The sequence below is a fragment of the Mauremys reevesii genome, linkage group 8, assembly GCF_016161935.1.
Source record: "Mauremys reevesii isolate NIE-2019 linkage group 8, ASM1616193v1, whole genome shotgun sequence".
Taxonomy (NCBI): domain Eukaryota; kingdom Metazoa; phylum Chordata; order Testudines; family Geoemydidae; genus Mauremys; species Mauremys reevesii.
Window position 1 is genome coordinate 92,980,861 of NC_052630.1, and position 12,022 is coordinate 92,992,882.

Genomic DNA, 12,022 nt, shown 5'->3' on the forward strand with positions numbered 1-12,022 from the left:
CCAACACGGGTGCAGAATGGGGATTTCCCATTGATTGTATGTCCACAGCAAACAATTTTGTAAACCTTCACTGTATGGTATCAGTAACCACTATTTACTCTGCATTTCTACGGAAGTAACAAAACGGTGGTAAAGGATGAGAGTTTACAGCTGGGAAATTGTCCACCTACCACACAACTCCAAAGCGAACCATTCACCTTATTTGCCTTTCTTCTTTCTAAAAAAAATTACTAATTTCTAGAAAGAAGGAGGAGAGAGGAGATTTGGGTAAAGAACATTGTTTTGTTCACTCATTAGCAAAAGTATAGACTAAGTGGAAAACAGTCTTCCTAAAAATCCATTGTAAAAAGTACAAAAGTTTACACTGTATGTGAGTGTTTTCCTTTATGAATGGTCTCTGTGGAAATCAGAGGTAGCACACCTAGCATATTTTGCTATGGAACAGACCAGGGGTCAGCAACCTTTCAGAAGTGGTGTGCCGAGTCTTCATTTATTCACTCTAATTTAAGGTTTCGCGTGCCAGTCATACATTTTAATGTGTTTAGAAGGTCTCTTTCTATAAGTCTATAATATAGAACTAAACTATTGTTGTATGTAAAGTAAATAAGGTTTTTAAAATGTTTAAGAAGCTTCATTTAAAATTAAATTAAAATGCAGAGCCCTCTGGACCGGTGGCCAGGATCCGGGCGTAGAGTGCCACTGAAAATCATGTGTGCCATAGGTTGCCTACCCCTGGAACAGACTAATTCTTTTTGTAATCAAGGAACATGTAATGGCCAGAGTGCAGCACAGAGCTGTCGCCTCCTCTACATTCCCCTTTCCTTTTAAAATTCTTGTCTATTTCAGATGTTGGATGTGGCATTCTGTCCCCTGCCATGGCCCCTTTTTCTGACTGATTCTGCTCCTGTTATGGGGTGTGTAGCCCTCAGGAGGCATAAAAGGCAGGTGGGTGCTTGTGCACAGGGAAGAGGGTCTTGCTGAAGCATATACTGGGAAAGACAGTGTTCTTAGATTTGGATGAGAAAAGTACACCAAAATCCCGTGTTAATAGCAAATGGTCTTTTATGAATCTGGCCCAAAGTTTGTACAGAGTTTTGTTTGAAGGAAAAATATTGAAACTAAACAGCCACATGAGATTTTTCTTTTTTTTTCTTTTCTTTCTCTCTCTCTCTCTTTTTTTAAGGATTTTTCCTTTTATATGAGGAGGTCTGATGTGAAAAAGGGTCAAGCATGGGTACCTGGTTAAATGCTGCCCATTTAGAAAGCGCTTTCAACATCAGCTAAGTCTCAGTTATGGGTTTGAGAACTATCCTTTAAATTGAAACTTTATACATATGTTCTCTTGGAATTCTTACGGTAGCTTTTGAGACAAACATCTTACCAGGCACGGATTTCTGGTCTCAATACCCATGCCTGCCCTCTAGGAAAAAGAAAAAAAACCAACACAGGTAATACTGAATTTAAGTAAATGTATACCTCCAAAATACTGAAAACACCCCAAATCAAGAAAAGACAGAATTTGCGTTCTCAGTGAAATATCTTTAAACCTATCTGACAAGAACCAAGTCAGAAAAAAAGACTAACATAACTTTGAGTAATATTCATACAGCTCACTAAGCATTATGGAATAGCATGCATTAATATTGTACGGTTATTTTACATCACCTATATCAGAAGGTTCTGACAGACAGCGAAGGCTACCGGTGTAGAAAAAATCTTACTTCAGAAGAGCAATATAATACAGATTTCACAGGCACTACATTTTAATATATCAGGTATTATGCTGGTTTTCTTATAATTCTTTCTGTCCTAAAGCTGGCATTATAACAATGACCAAAAAGGCAAGGATTTAAGTAAACGGAAAGTAGATACCAAAGTTGATATATTCTTTTTTTTTTTTCAGATAGATTAGTGCATAGTTCTCATGCAGATAAACACTGCTATGCATTTACATTGTTGGAAAGCAGAGTGAATTGAGCCCAAGTTGTCACATTTTTGTAAATCATTTTGCCAGCCTGTAATAGCACCATGTAATGGATTTGCATTAAACATTAAATTGATTTCAGAATTGGTGACACAGTATTCACTACAGTTAAGTGCTATGGAATAGCTTCAATGTTACCTGCTATATATCAAAGCAATTTTCATCCCACTGCTTTTTTATTGGAAAAAATAAAAGGAAAATGTACTCGATACTAATTAGACTATTGCACAGCCTTGGACTTGATGATGGCATAGCCGGGTTTACTGTCAAACAGTAATACATGCATTGACTTCAAGACAAAATTGGCATTGCAAGACTGATTTGATGAAAATCCTGCCTAGCAGGCAGCGTTCACTTCATGAGACCTTCCTCCAACAGATCTCATGAGATTTGTTTGTTTAGTTTTTAGGTGCCATTGAAGCTCTCCTTACATTATCATGCCGGTTGTGTTTTTAATTTTGTTCGATGGAGGCCTTCTTTAAAAAAAAAAAAAGAAAAGAAGAAGATATTTCCAGAGACACAATGCAAAGTACAATATTAACTGACATTCTTTTAAAAAAAAATCACCACAAGGGAAAAAATACTATTTTAGGCTATGTATCTGGGTTTTTTGTAGTTTTTTGTACAGTAAATATTTTATAACACTGTTACTACGAAGCTGCAAAATATATGGAACAAAAACAAATAGTGAAAGAAAAACAAAGTTAGAGGGATTTTGCATATTCCTGTGGGCTGACTGAATACTGTGGAGTTGAGGAAAGTTTGTGTTTCCTTTACCCTTCAACCTCAAGAGAGGAAGGATGAGGGGGGAATAAAGAGCGGAGACAAAGTATGCCAGGGCTGCCTAACTTTAGCCTGTACGTTTTTTTGATAAAGGACGAGGAATAAAGAATGGCATTGCTGGGGTGCGCAGCACAACAAAAGCAAGTGCCCTAGTTCAAAAAGAGAGCAATGAACTGGTGGAGGCAATTCATGACAAGGAATTTTTAAACCATTAAATTTGGGGATGGGGTGGGGGAGGAAGGAGTTGAGTATGGGTCAGTATTTGTGCCTGACAAAATTTCCAGAGATGGGGTGGAGAGGGAATAAAAGTTGTTTGCATTATTTTCTAACAAACGAATAAAACAATTTAAAAGGGGAAGGAAATGTAATCGGATTCTGAATTAGGGACCAACACTGTCCGCCTGAATCTTGCATGTTTTCTTTATTGTAGGCTGCACACCCCGAGCAGCTGTCTTGCTCAGAACTCCAGTCTTTGCTTTACTTTGAGGAATAAAAAACTGTTTGTTCTCCATACCTGAACAGAACTGAACTGCTGTGTTTTCTGCATGGTAATAAGGTGAACAAAAATGTAATTTAGTGTGTTTAATACTTTACAACCACTGTTGATTAACACCCTTGACCGCCTACCTAATGTTTTAAAGCCTTTAAAACATTTATTTCTGCAATTCTGATCAGAATTCCCTAACTTTAGCGTCATCAAACTTAATGCGACAAAATACCTTCAAAAATACAGCATATCTGTACTGTCCATTTACAATGGTTCTTCAGTAGCCTATACTTCTCAAGCATAGGAATATGCTATACCATTGAGAGAAGAAAAATAACTGTATTTAAATACATACAAAATGGAAACAGGAAAGTTTTTAACTTAAATCCAGTTCCCAAAGGGAAAAAAAAGCAATTCTATGAACGCTGCCTTTATAACGAACAATCAGAAATTCCACTAAGCTAATTTGACAGAAATTTGTCCTCATTTAAACAACATTACAAAAGTCCTGCATTATAAAATAGGGTAGAATAAATCAGTGTAATCAATAAAACTATACAACATACAAATTACATATCTTTTGAGTGGGCAGTTTAATTCTCTCTCTTTGCAGCCATGACTACAACATGCTCACTAAAAACAACTAACTGCCCAAACTATTGCTTAAGTTTGTTTTGTTTAAAAAAGGGTGCAATTTTATTGTATATACAACCAATTTACTGGTAATACCTTGGCTTATAGCAAGGTTCTGACAAAATGTTTGTCTAGGCTTTTTTCCCTTCACTGTGAAGCACTGAAAGCTGCTATTTTTTTAATTTTATTATTATTTTTTTTAGTGCACATATGTCTTAATAAAGTAATGCCCAGCTAAGTGCTATAGGGAAGGCAAAGGATGCTGGCTAGAGGATGTGATACCATATACTAACAATCACACAATACAACAGAGCAAAATGACTACTCAACCACTTATCAGACACATATGAAAATCCAAAACATTTTATTTTTTTCCTTAAATAGAGAATAACCAGTAAACAATTTTCAGAACTTGGAAGTTTAAAAACGTGCATATAAAAATGGGCATTATATACTTTTGTTGAATGTGGCTTGATTGCAGTCTGCTAATAAAAATGGGTGTGGGATCTGAAGAAAAAGGAAGGTTTTTTTTTTTTTTTTTTTTAAGGCTTGCTTGTGAAAGGAACAATTGTAAAACAAAAATTGCTTGAAGCAGGGTTCAGCTTAGTGCTTCACAGTTTGACTGCTTCTCTAAGAAGAGCCCTTCCTGCATGTGCATTCAAAATCACATAAGTACAAAGACAAACACCTAAAACACACTGCGTCAAGTGCAGCACCAACTTTGGTCAAATAAAAAAAAATTAAAAGAAAAATTAATAATTGCTAAGCTTTTCTACATGATATAAGCAGGTATTGCATATTTTCATATATCTGGGAAAAACAAAACAAAAGGAAGACTCCAAATAAAATGTAAAATGCAGCAACATCCAAAAATACTGATAATCTAGCATCTACAGATCTCAGAATAGCACTGCCACTGACCATACAGGACAATAAACACTACTCCTATCTGCGGAACAACTAACATTCTATTTAATTCTAGATGTTGAAACTGACAATGGCTGACATAAAAGTCACATTTACAAAAAGTGTCTCCAAATGCTTGACTAGGGAAAAACCCCTTTCAATATAGGAACATGTGCAACAATTCCACAAATAATCGCTATCCAGGGCAAGGCACATTGATATGGAATTTTTTGTTTTTGTTTTTTTTTTGTTTCGTGCAAATTAAGAAAAAAAAAACATTGTTTCAGGGAAAAGATGAGGAGCAAAGTGTCTTCCCAAGAATTTCAGTTACTTGATTGTATAGGACAGTAGTAGAAACCCTTCTGAAGGGCCATACAAACATAGTTTAAAGGCAAGTGCCTGGAATAGGGATTACAATATTGTGTCTTAATGCACTCTACTTTACCCTACATTAACTATATAAAAATTAGTTACTAACACTAGAACATGCAGAGACTTTCTCTGATTAGCTGGACTTGCCAACCAGAACGTATATATATGTATAGTATAGGAAACCTTCTTAAAGTCACATGTGAAGCAAAGGGATGCTCCGCTGTCTGATAGGAAAAATCACTTGCACTCTTTTTTTTTTCTTTTTTTCTTTTTTTTTTTTGTACATAAGATACAGGACGTTTGGGGTCCAAACTTTTTTTTTTTTTTTCAGCAAGTGCCCTTGCTTTGAACTGGCGTAAGTTGTCACATCAGCATTCGTTTCTGTATTGTTTTCTTTGTAGTCCAGAAAAAGTACCAGTTCAGGGACACAAAGGTGTTTTAATTTCTGGACCGTTCTACATGATTCCCAAGGTGTCTGAGAACTGATAAACCCTATTTTGCCGGAAAGACGTAAAATTTGTCAGAATTGGCATAATCCATTATAGTGACTTTTAGCTTATAAAATTAACAGATATTATGATTTAATTTTAGTTATGTGCTTTGATAACAGAAAATGATTAATTAGCATTTAATGTAGTTAACATATTGTGGTAAAAGCACCATTAGATTTTTTTTTTAATTTTCCTTCAGTTTTAAAGGGATACAAGTTTAACAATAAAAAACATAAAAAGCAAAAATAGCTCCCCTTTTTCTTGCAAGGCTGTTTTTTACCCCAATACTTTAGAGTCCTGGGGTGGAAGGACTTGGAAAACAAAAATAGAATTTTCAACAATCTCTATCTTACAAAGATATTTAGCTATCCAATGAAATTGCACTTTACTCAATTCAAAATTCGATTGTTTTGATTCCTGTCAGTTTCTGTCAAAACAGACCAACTTCCCCATTTCTGCATGAATTTTTGTGTAATTGTTGAAAATTGTTGAAAAAATGTTATGTAAGTGCAGCATTTCAAACTTTTTTCTTTTTTTTCTTTTTTCTTTTTTTTTTTTAGTGAATAGTAGTAGTTTGATGTTTTAAATCACTCTGCAATTTGAGTGGAAAAAAACCTGTTGACAATGCTCAGATTTTTCATGTTATGTATCTAACTGTATCTGACGGTAAAAAAAAAACAACAAAACAAAAAACTGCATTTTTTCCCAATCCGTTACAGAAAAACATGCCCCATGTCTGTCCTGTACGTTTATATATTGCAGAATTCAGCTACTACAAAAGTTACAGGTTAAGTGTGTTTCATGATTTCTCAAGAAGTCTCACACCTGCATGGGAAAAAAAAATCAATGAAAATGCTGTAAAACAGTTAGGCTCCATATGGAAAGTGTGTTACAACAGCGAGTCAGTAAGCAGCAGCAGAGGCTAGTTCTACCCAGTGTCACCTAATACTTACACTACCAATGAAACACTTCAAAAATTACAAAGCCCAACCATTTCCAGCACCATATGAGAAATCACAACAGTCCCGAAGGTGTCTAAAAAAAATCTCAAAAAAGTTATGGCCTTTGCCATTGACCATAACATTTGCCATTTCCATGTACTAGTTGTTTGCTGTCGATATCTGTTCATCTCTCCTTCCACTGACGTGAAGTAACTGCACTGTGTTGCTGCTGCTTCCATGTTACAGAGTTGGGAAGGAGTCAGGTGGTCTGTCCGGTGGGTGATGGGAAGCTGTGACTTTTATCCCAGGTACCAGGACTGCAAAACAGAGAGAAAACCTTTCAGCTGATTGTAATTATAGATGTTTTGGAAGGAGCCGCGAATAGCACTGCAATCCTCGTATTCTAAACAGGGGGACAGAGTTTGCAGATATTTGCACAGATTCATTACCACTCACCCTTCCCTGTGAACTTCAGTGTGGCTGATTTTAGCATTCCAAAGATGATATGGTCCTGAACCCAAGGAAAACTGAAGTGCCCCAGTCAGAGAAATCAACTTTTCCCACAGGATCAGAATAAGCCCAGTAGGGCCTGCATGGGAATCTCATTTACACTAGTGTAAGTCAAGAGTAGCTACACTCAAGTCAATGTAGCTTTATTTTCACTGGGGTAAAATGGGTGTAAGTGAGATCAGAACAGGCCTGATGAATTCACACCCGTGTAAAACAGATATGAGTAAGATCAGTATCAGATCCTGGGATTCTAAACTGAATGTGGATTTGAATTTGACTGTGATGTACAGCGCTCTGGGGAATTAAAATAACAAGAAGTAACTATAGTTTATGATAAAAGAGTATAATGAGAAAGGCTCAGGTATGAGAGACTTGTTGCTGAAACTCATTTTATATAAACTCCTTTCATATCGTATTAGGTGCATAGTTGAACACATACATACTGACGACAAGTTTTACCAACTATTTCCTCCATTTCTTTTCACCATGTCATGTGATTTATAGTACAGCCACCACAATATTATGTATTAATATTTATAGAGGCCCCTAAGGCAAGGTCCATGCTGGACTTCAAGATTATATGTTCTTGCCATGGTGGTAGGCTCGATAGAAGCTGATAAAATAAATAATATGGTATGAGAAATGTTGTCAGTAATCCAGTTTCCAATTGACTTCATTAGCTAACTCTTACTTCATTCCCCTTTCTGAGCACAGACATACCATCCCCATATCTATTTCAACCATTGCATACAAATTTTGTATTCGTACTCAGACGGACTGTAATTAAATGAAATAGTTTTAATACCCAAAGCTTATAAACAGAAACAAATTCTTCCAGGGTTTATGTAGCCACTGCTGATTATTTTATTTTAACAGCAGTGCCAAATCCTGCTCTCCTTATTGATTAAACTGTCCCATTGATTTTGATAAGGCAAGCAAGAACTGGCCCCTGGATGGTATCTTAACGATCACAATTTTCAAGGTGTTCTAAACTTTATGTGTATGTTTTACAATCATAATACAAATGTTATAGCTTTCAGAATGGTCTGAGTGGACAAGGATGAGCTTTGTGAACGTGCACAGCAGGGAGCAAAAGGGTTAAAAATTCAGTCTTGGTCCTTCAAATAGGTAAAAATCCTTTTATTGCAGAGGTCCAGTTGGCTACCATCAAGGTTTGCCTGATCACATGGATAAACAGCTAAATGATAGTTATATACATTGGAGTAAGATTTACTGGCATCACAAGTAGACTTTTATTTCAAGAGCAGATTTTTTAAAAATACACTTCCTGTGTTTTCAGACATGCATTATTGTTAACCACTAGCTTTAAAGAACTCAGGAAGGTAAATCGCTCTGGCAAATACACATCAACACCTTCCACTAATTCAAAAAAGTAGTAACTGTGCACTATGTCTAGACCTCTGCTAAACTGGCATCATGATTAGACCTTTCTAGTCTTTGGACATCTCATTTTTAATAGATCGGATTTGGATTATTGGGGTGCCAACGTGGTCTGGAGTTTTAATTACTGAAGTGTAAGGAAACCGGAATGAAACTCCTAATCTTCCTTCAGTGCAGTTAAATGCAGTATTTCTTTTAATGATTCTTAGTGCACATTTTGGACAGCAGGGGGTGCACTTTTCTATACCACATTTCTCCCTGCTACTCACTGCATTACTAAAAGATTCTGCAGTGCTTCTGCACTCTTAAAAAGTAAAAAGTTTCTTCACACATCTTACTATTCAGTGTGTGCCTTGCAGACAAGGTTACCCCAGAGCAGCTCTGTAATCCTTCACTGAAATAGGCTTTATTGATTGCTCTGGTCTATTGTTCCCTTTTCAAGTCCCCCAAGTTCAAGTTCATCCTGGTGTTACATCATGTCTGGTTGCTAGGAGCAACCAGACAGACCCAGACGTGACTATCATTAGCAAGAAACACTCTGCTCTCCTCCCACCAACCTTCCAGTGGCTCTGACGTAGCAGGCCCACTGCAAACACATTGAAGTATTTATTCTGCCTAATTTATGACCTACACAGCAAGAGAGACCCCCACTCCAAAAACTAACACTGTTGTATATTTAATTAATCTGTCTTTCTCTGGCACTTGGGAAAGTTAGACAAAGGTCTAATTATTGTGTTTCACTCCCCACACTTTTCTTTTGGGGCTGAATATTTGCATGGGAAAAGGAACTACAAGACTCAGTTCGGCTTCCCCCACTCCCCCTCCAAAACACCTTTTTTTTTCCCTCCACTGCCCTATTGACATTTCATGAAATACTTTAGCTGCTTAAGGGAATTAGAAAAAAAAATCTGATGTGAATGTAACTCCTTCGGAGTTGGTATTCTGTAACACAAATCAACTCATGACATGTTTAAATTTAAATGCTAACCACACACTCTGAGAGTTACTTTAAAGGTTAGTTTTTAATCAATAGAAGTTGCTGACTCTGGAGTTTTTAGCTGCGCAGTGCAGCTCTTGTGCCTTTGTCTAGCATTAGGCTTTCAAACTTTTTTTTTTCTTGAGATGATTTTACCAATGATTTGCAGACACAGAGTGCTATTGTGCTCTTGACTAGCAACATGTCAATAAAGGAGTAGAGTTACCATGCACTGGGGTGTCAATATGACTCCTGCAGACACAGTTCAATCTTAATACCAATGAAAAACTTAATTAACCCCTTCAGTATTGAACTGAAACATATTTTTGTAAACTTGTGTCCAGTGACGTTGTTATCCTAATGAACTTCATATAAAAGCTGATTTTAAGAGTAATAAATTCAAATGACAGACACATCTGCATGGCACTGGTTACTTTTGCAACTATTCTTTGATGAAATATTTTATATGCTGAGACAGCAGAATAGCAAGATTGAAACTGCATTTTCTCATCAGATCCCGTACTGCTCTCAAGATACCATTTTAATTTATATTTCACAAAAGAAATACACATGCCTAATTACCCTGTTTTTCCTAGACAATTTTTTAATATTAAGGACCTTACATGAGTTTAAATCTTCTTGGATTATATTTGAAGAGTTTGATTATCCTTTTGACTCACCTAGAAAACTTCCACTGCAAAGGAGGAGCAGACCTCAACATATAAAATGAAAAATGTGTATGAAGCACTTAACAGAATATGCAACTCTGAGATGTGTGATTTGCAGAGTTCTTTGTATGATTAAACAGCATAGTGAAACAGGCAAACCCAAATCTATACGTATGGAATTTTTTGCCATTGTTCCCCAACATAATTTAAAATGGACTATGCTTTCTGGCTACCACCTACATTTTATCCTTCTTTCTTGTCCTGCAATCTAACCTACTGCATCCAGCTGGGGAACAAAAGTATTTCTTTTCTTAATTTTACATCTCCATTTAAACTGCACGCAATATCACAACCCAATGCAGGATGAAGTTATCTTTATGCATTTTACCAGAAAAGCAAACATTTAGCTTTGCCCCTTATTTATTAAAAAAAAAAACAACGTACTGCAGTGGGGAATTTGGAGTTAAATGAATCCAGTGGACCACAAGGTCCTAGATAAGTAAAATTACTGCTATATAGTCCACAGTATTACTACAGTTCTGTATTGACCTACAGAGTATCTCACTGTCCTATTCTAGTGTTCAAGGTGAAACATCAAAAAGAATTCTGCAGTCCAGTACAAGATCTTAGCTTTCCTTTCTCCAGTCAAATGAAGAAGTAATCTCATCAGGTAGAAAAATGCTGACTAAGGATTTAATAAAGTGCCTGCAGATGTGTGTCATCTCTAAGGTATTCAACTCATGTAATGCAAAACAGTTCCACACCGAATGTGAGTATAAAATTCCATTTAACCATTACGGAGCTCTATTTTACTGTTCTTGGAGGAGTATTATCACACTTCCCCCCCCTAATTTACAGCACCATGAAAGTTGAAGCTTTACACTGCCAGTATCTTAGAATCCTCACACTAGTAAGGTTTTATGAACCATAAACAATATATACTTGACTGAATCCTAAACAGGAAGACTGAAATGGCAATTATGTTTCTTTCAGAGTGCCAGTCTATTTGTTTTTTATGCTATTCTGAAGATAGCACAGGCACAGACACAAAACCTTAAGCAACTTTTGGCACTTATGTACTTTGTACTGGAAAGAACAACTAGGAAACACACACTGGAAACTGGCATGTTTACAAGAGAAAAGCAGGCAGCACTTCACTGATTTCACTAACTGTTTTGCCTGGGTCAGAAATATAGAATAAGGCCCAAAGTTTATTAAAATCTCCTCAAAACAGCCTTCCTGTGTGATTTATTTTATCTTGGCTCTGAAACGTAATCATAAGCATTTTTTGCGTGTTTTAAAACAAAACAAAACAAAAAAAACCGTGTTAGAATTACTTCTACCTGAACCTTTCCTGAAATAACAATGAGGCCTTTCACTTAAAGCAAAAAGTGGAGGTTGTAAAGCAGCAGTATCTGTTTTTCAAATTAAAAAGTTAAACAAAAGTCCTTGAGGGCAAAGTTTAACACTGCGGAAGGGGGTGGTTAATGTGGAATCCAGAACTGGGTGTGACAGTTGTCTTACTTCTCTAGGCTATGTAGGTTATTTGAGGACATTCACACATTTTAATCTCTCACTAACTCCACACACAGGAGATTTTTCTTCGCATAATCCATTTATGTCTAAGGCTTTGTCCACACTAGACCCATTTTTTTAAATTCCCACTGATGCCGCTCCACTGGTGGTAACGACAGTTGAGTGTTGGTGTAAGCAAGCCTCAATATTTTAACCAATGTGATGTAATTCCTGCTGTTGCTACCACTGGAAGAGCTCTGCTGGTGGGAATGTGTGAAGGGTAAAAAGTCTAGCCCCGATATAGCCTAAATGAAAACAACAGCCATATAACTTGACCCCCAAATGGGGAAGCTGT

The 12,022-nt window shown here is 36.5% G+C and overlaps 1 protein-coding gene across 9 annotated transcripts in view; it reads right to left on the reverse strand.

The window, feature by feature from the left end:
- Positions 1-2,478: 2,478 nt before the first annotated feature.
- NFIA (nuclear factor I A) overlaps positions 2,479-12,022 on the reverse strand; it is a 463,875-nt gene continuing 454,331 nt past the window's right edge. For all 9 annotated transcript variants that reach the window (XM_039483687.1, XM_039483692.1, XM_039483688.1 and 6 more), the window contains one exon: positions 2,479-6,914. In XM_039483687.1, coding sequence (XP_039339621.1) covers positions 6,897-6,914 — 18 coding nt within the window. In that variant the 3' untranslated portion in view covers positions 2,479-6,896. The remainder of the gene's footprint in view (positions 6,915-12,022) is intronic.